This window comes from Genypterus blacodes, unplaced genomic scaffold (assembly GCF_046128005.1).
Source record: "Genypterus blacodes isolate CSIRO-AG114 ecotype Tasmania unplaced genomic scaffold, CSIRO-AGI_Gbla_v1 ptg000045l_1, whole genome shotgun sequence".
In the NCBI taxonomy this organism is placed as follows: domain Eukaryota; kingdom Metazoa; phylum Chordata; class Actinopteri; order Ophidiiformes; family Ophidiidae; genus Genypterus; species Genypterus blacodes.
Window position 1 is genome coordinate 615,452 of NW_027466858.1, and position 17,275 is coordinate 632,726.

The following is a 17,275-nucleotide window of genomic DNA, read 5'->3' on the forward strand; positions in this document are numbered from 1 at the left end:
CAGATTGAGATTCATCATTCCAAATGTTTTTTTTCTAATCGGACTCCAATTAAACCTTTCACAAATATGACTCAGGATTGCGGGCAAGCCTACAATCGTCACGCCTTCAATTTTTTTCATTACATACATACACTTTCTCTGCTTACTTCCCCACATACGCACAAACATAACAGCAAAAAAACACATGATGGCAAAGAGTCCTGTTTGTGTCACTCACACACACGCTCGCTTGGCGTGCAACATCTCGATCAGCAGGTTGTTGCAGGGCACCTCTCCGCTCAGATGCATGTAGCACAGGTAGTCCTCGGCCTGCGTGCTGAGGGAGCGCAGCTCCGGCAGACGCACCACCAGTTGGCTGAACTTCTCTTGGAACTGGGGGTAGGTGGAGAGCGCATACTCCAGCAGAGCCCCGTTCACCTGCTCCTGCACGCCCTCCACAAATGCCTGGTTTTCCAGCAACTTCACATCTACACACACAAACACAAACACATTTGTCATAACTTAGTGTGGGAAAACAGTCCACTGATAAAGGTCAACAGTATGAGTCATTATTCACATTTTAATGCATGCTTCAAATTTTCTGCCTCAAAAACACCTCAATGGAAAAGACCAGAAATTCCAAAGTATTGCTCATGAGAGTGGCACTTGTTCGAGCTCATGTCATGAACCAAACCAACACTTTTCCATTGTGCCACATCCGCTTCCAAAGCTGTCCTACGTCCAAAATGTGACTGTTGTTGTCATAGCTCCACCATCAGGTCCACTGACGTTTATTTTTGCATAGTACACATGTTGACTAAGCTTGGTTATAGAATAGAGCCATGCAGCCTGGTACAGCAGCTAATTTGACCAATACCAACATTTAGATTAAATAAAAATTGGATTTGGTTCTTAACCTTGTGAGTAATCTCACAAATAATCAGACATACAGATGCACAAACCAACAAAAATCACAGCATGAAATAAATAATTGAAACATTACTAAGTCTATTGCAGCCATTCCCAAACTTCAGAATGCTGCGGCCCACCCAAACCTTTCAACACACCAGACTAAGATGAAGCTTGTTGATATGGATTCTCCATTAACTTAGCTTTCCTTTGGCCACCTGATAGCCACAGCTCCATTTTAACTCTTTCCTTGCCAATGATGAGGTAAAAGATACCTTCCTGATCATAAATAACAACTAATTTAAATCCCATTGCTTTGTTTGATTTCTGATGACATTGACAAGTAAATATTTATTATTTCAAACTTCAAAATTTAGAATTAAACACGTTTTATTTACTTATTTATTTATTTATTTATGGTAAATGACCTCTCCAGCCCACCTGCAGTACCTTCGCAGCCCACCGGGGGGACGCGACCCACACGTTGGGAAACACTGGTCTATAGTATCATACTATATGTGATGAATTATGAGCGAATGAGACTTTGAGGACTATAGGTCTTCAAAACCTTGTACTGTATACAGACAAAATACTCCAAAATTAAAATTACAGTTTCATTAAATCAGAAAAGGGAATGTTTTATTGGCCAGACACGGTTTATTCATTTGAGATATCAATACTACAAATACATGGACTAGGTTATAGAATCTAAATCTGTGAAATGTGTGTGTCTGTGTGTGTGCGTGTGTGTGTGTGTGTCTGTGTCTGTGTGTCTGCTGTGTGTGTGTGCGTGCACATGCGCGTGTGCACATGCGCGTGTGTACGTGTGTGTGTGTTTGTGTGTGAGACAATAGCAAAGCCCTTCAGTTGGACTAGCATTCAAGATCAGCTGAGCCCATCTTGGAGAATCCATTCATGCAGTAATTAAATGTTTTGAATCAATGTTCTGAATCATCTTTTCAAACTGCTTAAGGGCAATTAAATTACCCCCGACAAACCTGACTCTGAAGACGAGTGAGCGAGAGCGAGAGCAAAGAAGCCTACGCCAAAGTCGGCAAATATTTTCTGCCTGTGACAAGTGCTCTCCCCATTCAAAGGCCCTTTGTTCCTGCTTTGCCAGCGCTAACAGCAAACACTTCTGGGAATCTGGGCAAACCACGTCTATGCTCTCTCCATCTGCACAAGCCGCTACATGAATGTCGGTCCTGCCATCGAATGATAGACCCATCCATTACGCTTCTTTTGAATGCCATTAGTGGACAATGAGAGAGCATGTCTTTGTTAATAGTGGCTTTTGTCAACCCTAGAAATTCAATTAAGTGAATTTATTGGAGGAAAAAAGGCCAGTTTGGAAAACACTTGTAACCTTATAAATAGGTACTGCAGATAATCTGGGATTGTGACATTTTTCCATTAAAATGTTAGCATTGCTACTCATATTCTGTCAGAAGACAGCATCACGATTACCCTGCAGCCTCATGAAATGGATTTGGAATGGATTTGGAATATATCTAACATGCAGGACATTAATGTAAGCTTTTGCGCAGATAATATACAAAAGATCAAAGAAAGGCCTCTGTGTAAAACTCTCATGACAGCTTTTGGTTTGAGCTTAATACTTTAGACTTTACCTATACTGTATGTATTATTGGATGACATTCCACCAAAGACAGAAGGAAAACCACTCATTTGAGTTTACTCACTATTTTAACCCGACAAAACTTCCTTTTAATCCTTACTCATGACCTTGCTTGCTAATGGCTTTCTTATTGGTTTGAATTTTTTGGCCAATGATGTTCTGCTGTAAACACACGCAAACCAAATGAAGGTTGTTTGTTCACTCACTTGGGTTGAACAGGAGGAGGAATTTAAGACACGCGATTTCTCTGCGGTCGACCTGCAACACCCGCAGCCTTGCCGCCAGCTCCTGGCCTCTCTGGACCAGGCTGGACAGAGTCGCTTCAGCTTGGGACAGGATAGACGACAGCTCCACCTGAAAAGAAGGCTCCTGATTATTCTGTAATTGGCCCAAAAGTCGTATTGATGAGTTGCACTGGGGCACAAACACAAATGTGTGTGTGTGTCTGTGTGTGTGTGTGTGTGTCTGTGTGTGTGGCCCGGATATAATATATAATATATTAAAAAATATATATATATATACAGAGAGTATATGAGAAGAAAAATCCTTGTGATTTTTTTTATTGGAAAATATGACATAATGTTCATTGCTCAATATTTCAGACAGAAAACAATTCATCACATCACATTAATGTCCTAATTGTGTGAGACATTAACCTCCTCATAGGTTTTAAACAGAAAATTGGCAAAGTGAAAAAGATTTCTTCACATTCACATGAAATTTAAATCTCTAACTAATGTAAAGGTAATGTGATGCATCCTCCAGATTCCCCAGAATGCATTAGGATTTGTTTGGGTTAGGGTACCTATCTGAAAATAAATTCACTATCCTATTTGAGTGGCAAGTTCGACTCTATACGTCAAAGACAAGCCCACTATTCAGGGGCAAACATTGTGTGGTTTTTGTACAAATTCAAGATTAAATTGTAAATATAAACATTAACTACAGAGCGCCACACTAACAGAGCAGCTGAACTGATGCTCACCTCACTGCAATGCACCCAAACACACACAGACCAATTGTCAGACTGATTTCTAAATTAACCCCTTTGAGTTTAAAGTGAAATATGCAGGGACTTCAGACTAACCTACAACCAACTAAGAGCCTTGATTTCAAAAATGCTGTTCATCCTTTGTGGCTCATTTCATAGAACAACCAAATAGAGAGGTTTCCCAGTTTTATATTCAACATGTAACATATGATTCCCAATGTGGAAATGAATGATGCAGGCTTTGTATTGTGCTCATGGAAGCTGTGTGAGGGAGTATTTACCTCCTGGCCAGTCACCAGCAGGATGCTGTCTTCCTTCCCATGCTGCACTTGTCTAAAAATGTGATCCAGGACCAGAAGTTCCGACCAGCAGTTGTGGAGCAGCTTCATTTGATCTCCCACCTCCAGGAAACAGGGACAGAAAGACAGAGAGAAGAAAGAAAGAAAGAGACAAAGAGGCAAGATGAGCTTAACTACTTCAAGCAAATAACAACCAAATTGATATTTCACTTGCCCTATTCGAGCAAATAAAACTATATTTTGTATAATATTGTCCTGTGTTCTATGGTTGTATCAAACACAGCTAAATTCTGCGTCTCAATCAACCACAAAATCTGATTCATTACAAAATCTGACAAAACAGTCTACTTGTCAATCTGTCATATTGTCACTTTCATTCAGCCTCAAAAGAAATCATCTGATAAAAACACTGGGACTGAAAAATTAGATAACCATAAAAATAAGGAGAGAATGCAAATTATGTCTGTGTGTGTGATTGTGTGTGATATGTTGTGTGCATCTCTCATGCTGACATGCTGTAGCTCTTTGCGAGCATCGCTGAAGAACTCGTCAACCGGTTCACCTCTCCCTTGCCCCCCCCCCCTCCCCATACAGTACATCTGCTCTGCTATGGGGGATGGGCATGTGGGTGTGTGTGTGTGGGTGTTTTCAGATTGAGCTGCAATATCGTCCTTAAAAGCCGAAGGACACAGCAGTCAGTAATTCTGTTGCTAATAGACCCAGACACACATTCATCTGACACAGACCTGACAGAATTACTGTCCCTCTGAACCAAACTATATATCAGTCCAAGAGGAGACGTCCAATCTCATTGGCCACACACTCATCTGGATTCATCATAGTGGTGGGGGTCAGAGCATTCAGTGATAAAGGAAGGGGTTAAGGAAGCAAGAGGTCTTGCTGACCTACTGCGCTTCCTCTCCAAGAGGAATCAGACACTCAGCTGCAGCCACAGAAACTCTCAGAAAAACATGGCAAATGTGCCAAGCAGGAGTACAAATCTTTCATTCTTTCTTGCATAACTGGGCTCTCTCTTTTTTTTGTCTCTGCAGGGACCTTGGTTAAGCTTAATTCTAGTAAAGACATTACAGTTCAATGCAGTACAAACCCTCTTATCTATCTATCTATCTATCTATCTATCTAAAGAAAACTGTGGGTTAGGTCTAATAATGTGGAGGTGAATTGTTCAAAGCAGTTGCTCGAAGGTAGAGGAATTTTACCATTTGTTGGCTAAATTGAAGGGCTTTTATAGAGTGTATTGTATAGATGTGTTGTATCGATGTGTTGTACAGCAATGCCAATAGCTGAGTCCCCTCTTTTCTGACTGATGCATTTACAATTGCATGGTTGTTTGTGAGAGGAGTGCTTGTAATGTGAGTGTGTAGTGCGTCATCGCCCTTTTGAAGGAACCATTGGCTCCAGAGTTGCTTTATTTGTCATGACATGAGTGGTGTTGCACCTATTGATCGCGTGGAAAAAAGTAAGCCTTATTTTCATTGGTGATACTTTTGACAAAATTAACAATGCACCATCCTTCCACTGAGTTTAGTCCAAATCATTTCAGGACTGTTAAGAGTAACGCTGCTAAGAAACAGACACGGGTCAAACAGAACCTCCTTGGTGGAGTAACAAAGAAAAACCTGTGCAGCAAACCTCAACCTGTGTAGTGGAATCACTGAAATACACGGAACAAGACCGCACAAACCATGAAGAAGATCAATCAGAAGCACAACCTTTGCATTCAGTTTACACTCCTTAGATTTATGCTGATCAATGAACTAACAATAAGAAATTCATCCATCCATACCTCTCTACACTCACGAATCCTGTCAAACCCAGTATTCACAAGCCGCCATCTATCACAGAAGGGAACTATTCCTATCCCGTGCACCAATAACGTTGATTTGGCCGCTTTCAAACTCAGTGTGTGTATTTTTGCACGGATTATCTTTATATTGCTTATTTACTGCGTATTTGCTCTGGTAGCTGAATATTTATGATGTCCGTTGTGTGTTCTTCCTCAGCGACATCTTTCACATTCAACAGGTGCATGGAAGGTCAAATACAAGACATGACAAAGGCCACCTCTGGGGAACTACAGCAATCAATGGCTTCCATTCTGCTCAGAATTTAATAACAATGTAGACAAGCTGAGTGCGAAGCTGCAGCATGGAGCTGACATTCCCTCGTTATCGTCTGTATGGAATGCAATTATCCAGCCCAGGGAAAAAGCTCTCTCTGCCAGAGGCAAATATGCACAGCTTTGTTCTCATACTGTCCATGTTGGCAACTAAAGCAACAACAGGCTTGCGTGTCACCACAAATACATCCTAACATGGTCCAGCTAGCATGAGGCTCTGAAGACTGCACCAGGAATCAGCCTGAAATGCATCAGTGGAGCTCTTCTTACCAGAACATTCTATCAGAAACTGAAACTGTGACCTTTCTTCACAGTGTGAGTGCTGCTGTTCCACACCAGTGTTTCCATCAGGAGAAGGATTGGCAAATTCAAACATAACAATTTCACAAAGACTGAAGTTTGTCGTCACCGTGGAGGAATAGAAAATGAAAGAGTCAAAACAAATTAAAACACACATCGGCTATTATTGAAATGTACACCAAGCATGCACTCCATTCATCCTGTGTGTATAGAATGAAGAATCACTGGATCTGTCAATAAACGTAACTGTCACTGCTCATTATTCATTTGTCATCCTAAATTGAAGCAATCCATTCCAGTTATAACCGGGCTGCAGCAGGACAAACTGACAGCTTCAGATTTTTTCAAAGGAAAAAAAAAGGCTCCTATCTAAAAATGTGAAAGCCTTTTCAAAACAATATAATTAATACAAATGATACTTGGTGGAATGTTAATAATTATTAAAGGGCCCTGAAAAAATAAAAAAAGCAGTTACGCCTTAGTTAGTCTGTATAAACCAGTGAGCTGAAAGCTAAGGAGCTCCTTTGTGCTTTATGTTATTCTTGTGTTATCACAGCTTTAAATGAGGTTTTTAACATTCCTCGAGCACAATTTGGAAAACTATGGCTAATTTTACAAAAACACAAGACTCAAACCCAAATATACTCACAAAACATGCAAAATATTACACTCTTCTTGCAAAAACAAACCAAACTATTTAAATCCTTCTCAAAATTCATTCATCAAAATTCCACACACAGACTATCAAGAGTTCCAACTACACACTGATGTGATAAATGCAAAACACTATGATCTTCAGTTCAGCCCGTGTATAAAATATACTGCATATTGTTTCAATTGTTTACACACTAAACTAACTGCAGAATTGAACAATTCCAATTCCAATTACATTTTGCAAAACACTACACAAAGTTCTCAACATTAAAATCTAAATCTTTCAATCAAAATATCAAGCTTCAATGGCCACACCCACTCCTTACAGGTGTAAACACCAGTAGATTAATTTCCCCTAACAAATGAGAGCTTTAGTACAATAAAAAGGCCACAAGTGAGCTCTCTCTGTTTTGGAGGAAAATGGAGGTCAATGGGGAAGCAACAGTTAGAGGAGTGAGAGGACAAGGACGAGGACGAGGACGAGGACAGTTGTCTCAGATGAGATCAGGGCCACAGTGGTTGACCATTGATTGAGTATGAGGGAGGGGGCAAAGAGTTCAGCCCAACCTGAGCCACTGCATGGTTGCATCCATCATGCATACATTCAAAAATGCGAACAGGTAAGTAACCTGCACTATGCTGCTGCTCTTTATGTGTGCATACTGTAGTATACTGCAGTCCCACATGTCAGTAAGCCTGTTACTCAGTGAAAATGGTGGCAAACATGCTGTTAGACTGTGAGAATCAAGAACCACATAATTGCAGTTGTGTTTTACAGCGCAACCAAATCCGGATCAAACTGGTGTCCGGGCTGCCATTTGAGTGAAACTCAGAAGGTAAAAGAACATTGATAAGATAAGATAGGAACTTTTGCTTAAAACCTCGCCAAAAGACGGACAGGGACGGAACTTGATTGACCGCTACTGCGATGACCCCTCTGTAATGCATGTGTGTGTGCGTTGTGATATGTAAGAGGAGGGGCTCAAGACAAATTTCAGATGACGTTTTTGCATGTGATTTGACCGAAGAAAGTTTTTATTCTGTTCTATTCTATCCCTCAACAGCACCGTGTGTGCAGCCATTAGTCAGCTAGACATCCTGCATCCACCCTTGATCCCTACAACACACAGTACAACACTGACAATGCAAAATGCCCACTGCTGTGATATTCATCGTAGTGTTTTGTGTTGAGCATCTCAGTGTGTTATTGTTTGGTAGAAGATCGATTCATATGATGGAAAGAGATACAACAGTTTCTCAATGTTTGTGTTTCCTCGAGATTTGTAGAGTTTTGTGTTTGTGGTTTTGAGGATATGAGCCAAAGATGCAGAAAACGTGTGAAAATAACTATGAAAAACAAACAGAACTAGAAAGGGAAAATATCCTGTCTTCTCCGCAAGTAATGTTCTCTCAGGCAAGACAGAGATGGGAATATTCAGTTGAGTTGCTTATGCAGCCCTGGCATGCCACCTCATCTATCGTCCCGTAGGGGTTCGTATATGCAGAATATGGTGGCAAATGGAGGACAAAAACATGTGGATGGTTGATGATGCAGTGGGAACTTCCGTTGTTCCAGATCAGAGGAAACCTGGTCTACTAGGGGACAGTGTGTGGACAGTATCGTCCTACAGTGGCATCTTGATGGAGGACTGTGTTTGGAGCGATTGCCCTGATGTAAGTGTTTTTATACTTGAAGACTGAGTTTAGCTAATTGGTAATGGAGCAAAGCTTTTTGAAAGGTAGTGTTTTCAAAATGAAACAAAACAAATTTAGCTTTGGGTGCAAAGTGAGAATGCGCTCGTAATTCTGCCGACTTTGTTAAAGCATTTGGTGCATCAGTTAATGGTTTCTGTGATTCTGTCCCTAGCAGCACTTTTAGTGGGAACTGTAGAAATGACTACAACTGCCTTTTGATTCTCATTTCATAGCTCGACAACTCTGAAGTACAGGACGACAGATGAGCATCTTGGCTACGAATCCTAAATGAAGCAGTATAAAGACACCTTGTTGTTATCATTCTGAGGGAGTGCGACAAATCTCATCATCATCACAACACATTTATTGTTTCTGAGACAAGGAAGGTACAAAAGTAATGAGACAGGAATGTGAACCACCCAGACAAAAAATCTGACTAACACAACTAAATTGAGTGCTTTTTTACTTTCGCAGGGGAAAAAAACACACTGACAGTAAATACATTATGGCAATTGAAGACATTGAAACCTTAAGGGGTTAATCTCTCTACATTTTAAGTTAGTCAAGCTCCATCAGTCAAACATGCATCTCTGTGTATCCTTTTACACACAGCCTCCATACCAAGAAGGTCTGCGGATAATCCAACATCCAAAATGCACTAAAACTGCCAAAAGGTTTCCATCCATCCATCCCTGACAAATAATTCTCTCCTCATGCTGTGAGTTACAAAAACATCACTCAACGTGTCCCCTTTTGTGTGGAATTGAAAACAAAACACCTGCGAACGCTTCCTGTTAAAATGGGAAAGCGGCTGTCAATTTGTTTTTGTTATGTCATGTATTTCAGTGTTGGATTTCTATGTGAAAGGTGGCAAATAATGCGATTTGCTGTGTAATTATGTTTTACATTTGGTTGTGAAATGTAATAATTTCGAAAAACAGTAACTTAACAACCACGACTGAGATGATGACTGTGTGAAGAGATTAGGCAAAAAGTGAAAATGGAACCCAGCTGGACCATTTCTCGGGCACTTTCTTTGAAAATGGTCCAAAATGCCGATTTTCACCAGGCAGAGGTGTGCACACTGAATGACGACAACATTGTTATTTGAGAAATGAGAAAAAACAAGGTATGACTCAGATGATTCAGATCTCCAAGCCTTAATCTGAGATAAAGGTAATAAAGGTGATAGGTAGGTAGATAACCTCATCAGATTTGGAACACTGAATCCTTGTTGTGAACGTAGTAGTGACCACATCCAGAGACCAGGTGACACAACCAATGCAACGCAGCAAGGGAAGCCAACCAGCTCTTTCAAGTTGATAAGAGGGATGAACAAGAATTTTACCCACAGCTAAAATCAGCCTTCTGGTGATACTTAAACCGTTTAATTGGTTGAATGGAGCAGTGGGTGTATTCAGAGATAGCGGGGATGCCACCCTCCTAGTACCTCAGCTAATCATAATAACTGTTTTGATCTTCCAGCATGGGACAATTTGACTGTGCTACTAAATCATTCTTTACTACAGCTCGTCTATGTCGGGGCTCAGTTACACCCTCTGGACAATTATGTTGGAGATGATCGATGATGTATTTCATTATCCTGTGTGTGTGTGCGTGTGTGTGTGTGTGTGTGTGTGCGTTCGTGTGTGTGTGTGTGTGTGTGTGTGTGTGTGTGTGTGTGTGTGGTGTGTGTGTGTGTGTGTGTGTGTGTGTGTGTGTGTGTGGCCCATTTAATCTTCTCATCAGCACGAGGAACCACAGAGGAAGCACCACAGCATTGGTAATAATTAACCGTACAAGGCTAAAAGCTTTTACACTTAGTATCGTCTCTTCAGCACGGCATCATCACTACATTAAATGTGCTGTAATGCGTCTCAGTTTGTAATGTATTTTAAGCAACAGCAGTAGCAGGTTCTGAGTGCTGTGGCATTTAGAAATAAAATATAAGTACATATGTCTTTCTGTACAATGCAAACAGAATTCATCAACCATTGATTTCTAATTGCCCATTCCTCACTGGTCTCACAGCTGTTTGCATCAATTGGCTGAAACTTGAAACTTGTATTTGTTGCATAATCCATCACAGAGGACATTATGTTTAGTATTGAGTTTATGTTAGAAGCAGGGACGGTCACGTATTTGTGCAGATGCAGATTTTAGATTGCCTTAAGGTCGTATAGCCACTTTTGTGGGAACAGGCCTGTACAGTCACAATGTCTGTGTAGAACTGGAACCACAACTAGAACCACACTTCCAGCCCAGATGACTATTTTTTTCTGGTAAAGCCAAGCTGTAATAGGCTAGAAAACACATCAATCATGTGGGGATTTTCCCAATCGTACGTCATTGTGAGACAGATATGGAGGAAAGCTGCTGTGTGAAATAAACCATATCTACAAGGGTTAGAGAGACAGGGGATCACGGAAAATGCTTCTGTTAGATGAGTGAATATGCTCTAACAACTGGTTAAGTATCCTCTGGTTCATAGGTTCCTCCTTCCATGCTTGGATGTGTGCCAGTCATTGCAAACAGATGCATAAACCGAGGCTAGGTTGCACAATATTTATCACTTCTACAAACCGCTGGCACAATTGAAGGTCAAGCTACTTTACCGACAAAAAAAAATTCACCAATTCCTTCAATAAATCCAAAATTATAACTGCATTAACGTGCGACAACAGCAGTAGACAAGATGTTCACTGGGTCAAAAAAGTCTACTAACAAACCACTACTAAAATAAACAATAATGAGCATTTTGCACTAACCACTACATTACCACAACAACAGAAACATGTAGAGTTTGTATGCTGATGAGTCACTGCTAGAATCATTTATCTGAGAAATAAATCCATGATGACAATCTATACATCAGATGTGTTCATAAGTAGCTACTTTGAAGATTTGGCACACATTTTTTTACAAATCACATTATTAGAGCTGATAAATAGGACATGTTTATGTAGTTTGACGCAGTGAATAGAAAATACATAAAATGCCTACAAAGTAAAAGATCAAAGTCCATGAAATGAGAAATGTTTAGATCATTGGTCATCAAGCTTTCATTCGTAAATCCTAATTGGAGACACTAAAGCCCTAACTAACTTTAAACTCACAGTGGGATATGACTTTTTTTGTTGGACATGAAGAAACCCAAAACTAAAGGTCAAGGGAATTATCTGTCAAAAATAAATGTCTGTTGAAGATGTTAACATGGCTGATATGTTTCTTGCAGAGTCGAGCTTTAAAACGTCTATAAGGTAACAGAGGTACTCACTCTCAACTCCTTAAAGAAGATGCAGCTGCGAGCCCACTCCACGATGGAGAAGAGTGTCTGGTCTGCCATACGACACATGAGGCTGAAGGTGCTGGTCTTGTCCAAGCGGCCTCGACCGCTCTGGTCCTGCTGCAAATGAGCAATGATTTTATTCTGCACCACCAGCTCGTCGGGATCGCAGCGGAGCAGCTCGAGCACCAGCGGGGGCAGACTGGGCGGTTGTGGCGAGGCGGAGGGGTACATGTCTGGGTACGGGTATCCTGTCAGAGACTCGGGGGAGCTGTTGTAGTCTGGGCACTCGGCCTTAATTGCCCTGCCGGGGAAGGCCGTGTACTGGTACTGGGTGGTGAGGGGCACGTGGGACTGCATGGCCATGCCCAGGGAGGGGGGTCCGTAAAGGTTGGCCTCGTAGTCTGTGGGGGTGATGGAGCTCGGGGTTGAGGCCAGGAGGCTTTTGGAGATATTGGGTAGGCTGTGCAGAGAGCTGGTGAAGCTGTAGTCAGTCTGCAGAGGAGAGGCCGGTGGAGGAGCCGTGCCCTCCAACTTGAATCCATTGGATCGTATCAAAGCCTTCTTCTGCTGCTTCAAGGCCCTGTCTCTCTTGTACATGGGCCCAAACTTATTCCTGCCCCCACGCATGCGATCTGCACGCACCGCTGTTACACAAAAGATAAGAGGTGGAAACTATTTTATAGATGAAATATATAGATCCACTGGAGTGTCCTGTACTGAAACAAACACTTTCCCCAAACTCCTTGACAGTCACAAAAGCAATATCACCCCTAAAAGCATTACTCACACTTTACAACTGCTGAACACATCATGAATAGTAAATTGTTTAAAGCTTCCGGAGCTGAAAAAAAAAATCCCTGTGCCTGTGCAGTTCTCCTCCTCCTTGTAGCCTAAATAGAGCTTTTGATTTAAAACAGGGGAGTCTCGAGGGTTTTATCAGTAAGACAAGAATGTGTCCTTTTTCTGCTACGGAAGCAGGTGCTTTTCTGCATGGCTGTCTGGGAATTAATTCCATCCCATGTGTGTAAGAAGCAACGCTGAGAGCTACCATACGCCAACAAACCGAGACGCGTTGAGCTTTGGTTGAGACGGTTCATTTCAGATCTGCAAAACGTCAAATAAATAAATAAACAAAATTGCAACAACTTCCTAAATTAAGGTGAATAATAAACACAGAAGCAAGTGAAGGGGTGTGTGTGTGTGTGTGTGTGTGTGTGTGTGAGTTCAATCAGCTGTCACACTGAGCAGCTTCACTCCTATTGCAGTATTTGAATTTATGAACTAATTGTAATTCATCCATTCATTATCAGTTAAACCTTAATGTTTTTGCCATTACATAAATTATAATAACTCATAAACTGTAAAAGCCAAATAGCAAGGTTACATACATCTGATCATTATTTTTACTCTTGATGTAAAAAGACATTAATACATTACGTAATGCATTATAACTCATAACGTGCAAAAGTCATCACGTGATCATCACATGAGATCATGTCCAGCTGATCACTGTTCAGTACACAGCAGCTGATTACATGCAATACATAACTCAGCCCATAAGCTCTGCATCCTGCCATCATGATCTTTTCTCAGGTAATAGTACAAGTAAACACAACACCATTAGTGTGACGCAGTTCAAATTAATGTAATATTTACTGTATATATAATTATTCATTGTTATTTAAGTAGATTCAATAATGTGCAACAATTTCCGTTAATCTTGGTTCCTTTTCCTGATCAGCGAAAAGAGGAAGATGTCGTGTGTGTGCGTGCGCGTGCTTGCGCGTGTGTGCGTGTGTGTGTACCTTCCAGGCGCATCCCGACGTTGAGGCATTTCTGGAAGCGACAGAAAGGACACCTCTTTCTCTGGGTCTTGTCTATTTTACACTCCTGGCTCTCGGCGCATGTGTACCGCTTGTTATTCTGCACTGTCCTCTTGAAGAAGCCCTGCGCACACATCACACACACCACAGACAACAACACGACGGAGAAATACATCAATTACAGAGATGTTGCTTGTGAGGACGCAGACATTAGCGCGTTAAGTCATAAATATAAAATAAAAAATGAGGGAGGGTCGGGTTATCCGTGTTTTAAAGTACAGAACTTTTTGATTTGTTTTCAATCTGAAATAAATTAAATGTTGCACAATCAGAATTATGTTTATTGGTTTTGTTTTGTTTTTGGAGGGGCAGAGTAGGCGAAAACACTGATAAGAAAAAAAAACATTAAAATATGATTGACTATTTCTGACTGCGTGGTGTTAATATTCATGAAATGGATATCATCATCATCATCATCATCATCGTCAAGTAATCAGATTTTTAACCAGTACAAAGTGTTCTGCTCCAAATTGAGCCGAGTGACGACTGATTAATATAATAAATAGAATCAAGCAAACACTCCGACATTCAATAGACTTCATTGAGTTGTTTTCGCTTAAACAATGACATGAAGTGATTTTTTTTAAACGGGTGTAAAGACCACATTGCTCTCTGAAACACCGATTAAGAATGAATCACCCATTTAATTATGACTGACGGGAAATTTATGGAAGCAAATCTATTATGATTCAATATCCGCGTGGATATGTAAGGGTTAATAAAGGCCAGAGCGCTGCGGCCTCCTCCAGTGTGAACTCTATAAGAACACACGCGCGTGTGTGTGTGCGTGCGTGTGTTTGTGAAACAGTGACGTGACGGCTGCCGTTACCTTGCAGCTCTCGCAGGTAAGCAGACCGTAGTGGTATCCCGACACTTTGTCTCCACACACAGGACACAGCTCTTCCAGGTCATCATCATATGTGTATTCCATAACCTTCAGCGTCACACCTGAATGACACACACGCATACACACACACACACAAATAAATATGTACATGTAGATGCACGTACGCACATAAACGCAACACCAAAGAAATGACGTGACGAGGCAAATAAAGCGCGAAAACGTGCACTAAGGCACGCGCGTGACTTACGAGGGAAATCCGATAATAAACTACTGCATAATGAGCTTCAATGTGAGTTATAACTCGATAGCGTCCATTTACTTTAATGCTTTTGGCCACTAAACTCAGTTTTAACGGGATGAAATGTCAAAACTGTCTGTTAATTTAATTTACGGAACTTAATAACGCCTTATCAAGTGATATTAACGTGTGTGGAATTTTGCCAGTAATAAAAATGAATGAAAGTAAAGAGAAAAAAATGGAAAAGGAGTTTTGCGTTCAATATAATTTATTTGTACAAATCATATTTATTTATGTAATATTTAAAAACAGACCAGTTTGTATTATAAAACGTTAGAGCGTCACGTTCATGCAGAAGTGTTTTGTTGTTATATGAGGAGATATTAAAGAAAAAGAGAGATGAGAGTGTCATTTGTAAAAAAGGAGGGGAAAGTAAATTACGGCCGCCACAGTTTGTCAATTTTACTTGGAACACACTTGTCTACGCCATAAATAGGCCCGTAAATCAAAGCCTTCGTCCAGTTTGACGCCACACAATTGATTCAAGCCACAAATTTAAATTGGGAAAATGTTCGTTCGACATATTCTGCCATTTCCTTCTTTACAAAATATTCAGTCATCATCCTCTTTCCCCTCAGCGGCTCCTTATTTTTTTTCTCGGCATTAAATATGGCTCCAGTCTCCAAGAACGCAAATATTAAAACACTCGATGAAAAGATGAACACAAATAAACGCGATGTTTGACTGAGCGCGCGCCACGGATCACTGCGCTCAACCGGAAACACCCGAACCGAATCAGCGAACGACCAAAACGTGACGAACAGCGGCACGTGCAGCGCGGCCCCGTGCAATGTAGGTGAGCTCGCCGCGCGCCTTCGCCTGCTGAGTACACTCATTATTATTATTATTATTATTATTATTATTATTATTATTATTATTATTGACTGGTTATTTTAAAGTAGCTATACATTGTCGTTGCTATATTTGCATATCTCCATTTGTGTAATAAGAATTGTTTCATATAGAGTAAAATTACAAACATACATTATTTTACTCTATTCAATTCAACAGCAACTATTAATATTTTATCATACCGATTCGATATACGTTTTATTTAATATTCTAAAATAATAATAATGCATTACTTATATTTTCTGAATTAACGTAATTAGCTGTCACCTTGATTGTTCTGTTTCTGGACTAATTACTTTGGTCTTTGGTTCCCCTTCCGCCTGTGTATTGTGGAAAACATAATAAATGATCTCGAATGGTTTTTGGTATAGTAAAAATATATACAATGGTCCTGGATCAAAAAAGTTTGTATTTCTTAACGGACTAAAATGAGTTTTGCCATATGAAAATCTACAATCCCTTCATCAGTCACTGATTATTCTGAAAGAATATGTAATAAATCTGTTTGTGTTCTTTAGTTATTGTACACATGTGAGGTCACACAACCTTTGGACAGTTTTCATCTGGATTTTTTTGTGTTTAAAGTGTTTTTTCCCCTTTCCACACTGGAGGTGAGTGGGCAGATATAAAAGTGGACACACTTACCGTGAGCCTTGTCTCCCAACATCGGAACCCCAGGTCGCAGCCTGTCAGTGGTGATTGTCTGATAAACGCTGAGTGCAGGTGTTGTCGCAGCCTCGCATGTGCTCTCTGGGAGAAGGTTTGCAAAGAAAAAGACAAGTCCGGGTGGAGGCTGTGCGTGGGCTGCGAGGAGTCCACAGTGAAACTCCTGCAGTACGCTCGCTCTTTACTGCGCCTTCCTTATCGCTCAAGTTAGGATACGGCGCTGCTATTGGATGGCGCTGAGTCACGTGACGGATGCTCGCTGCCTCCTCCAGCTCCAGCATGTTAATGAGTGGACAGCAGAGCAAGCAAGAGTCCCACAACCCAGAGTACACACTCACACACATGCACTCACAGATACACACACACATACACCCACACACACTCACAGATACAGTCACATATGCACTCACACACACTCACACATACACCCACACACACTTACAGATACACAAATACACAGATACACTCAGACATACACCAACACACACTCACAAATACACAGATACACTCACACATACACAAACACAAGCTCACAAATACACAAACACACAGATACACTCACAGATACGCATGAGCACTCATCTTTCACTCCACATGGCTGGTTTGGGATACGGAAATAACGAAGATAAAAGAGAATACAATAGAATAGATTTGTTATTTTCCTTTAAGGAGACACATTTATTTTTAAATGTTTAAGAGATATGTTCTAAACATCAATAACAACGTATAAACATATTATTTTAAGGTGATAATACAATAAAACTATAACAATAATAATAATTATAATAATAACTGGAATGTAGTTTAGATTTGTTGCTCTTATAGACAATTTGG

At 40.6% G+C, this 17,275-nt stretch overlaps 1 protein-coding gene across 1 annotated transcript; it reads right to left on the reverse strand.

Moving 5' to 3' along the window:
* Positions 1–213: 213 nt before the first annotated feature.
* Positions 214–16,442, reverse strand: LOC143000221 (steroidogenic factor 1-like). The gene is made up of 7 exons (XM_076149473.1): positions 16,421–16,442; positions 14,608–14,726; positions 13,701–13,842; positions 11,884–12,539; positions 3,800–3,919; positions 2,734–2,881; positions 214–467 (listed from the first exon to the last, which is right to left on the reverse strand). The coding sequence occupies exons 1-7, from the start codon at positions 16,440–16,442 to the stop codon at positions 214–216; spliced, it is 1,461 nt and encodes a 486-aa protein (XP_076005588.1).
* Between the last annotated feature and the right edge of the window lie 833 nt (positions 16,443–17,275).

Coding starts and splice junctions, on each gene's coding strand:
- LOC143000221 (XM_076149473.1), bottom strand. CDS start 16,442: ATGTTGGGAGACAAGGCTCACG. Junction 13,843..14,607: donor TTACCTGCGAGAGCTGCAAG/GTAACGGCAGCC, acceptor ATGTGTGCGCAG/GGCTTCTTCAAGAGGACAGT. Junction 2,882..3,799: donor TGCTGGTGACTGGCCAGGAG/GTAAATACTCCC, acceptor CCTTCTTTTCAG/GTGGAGCTGTCGTCTATCCT.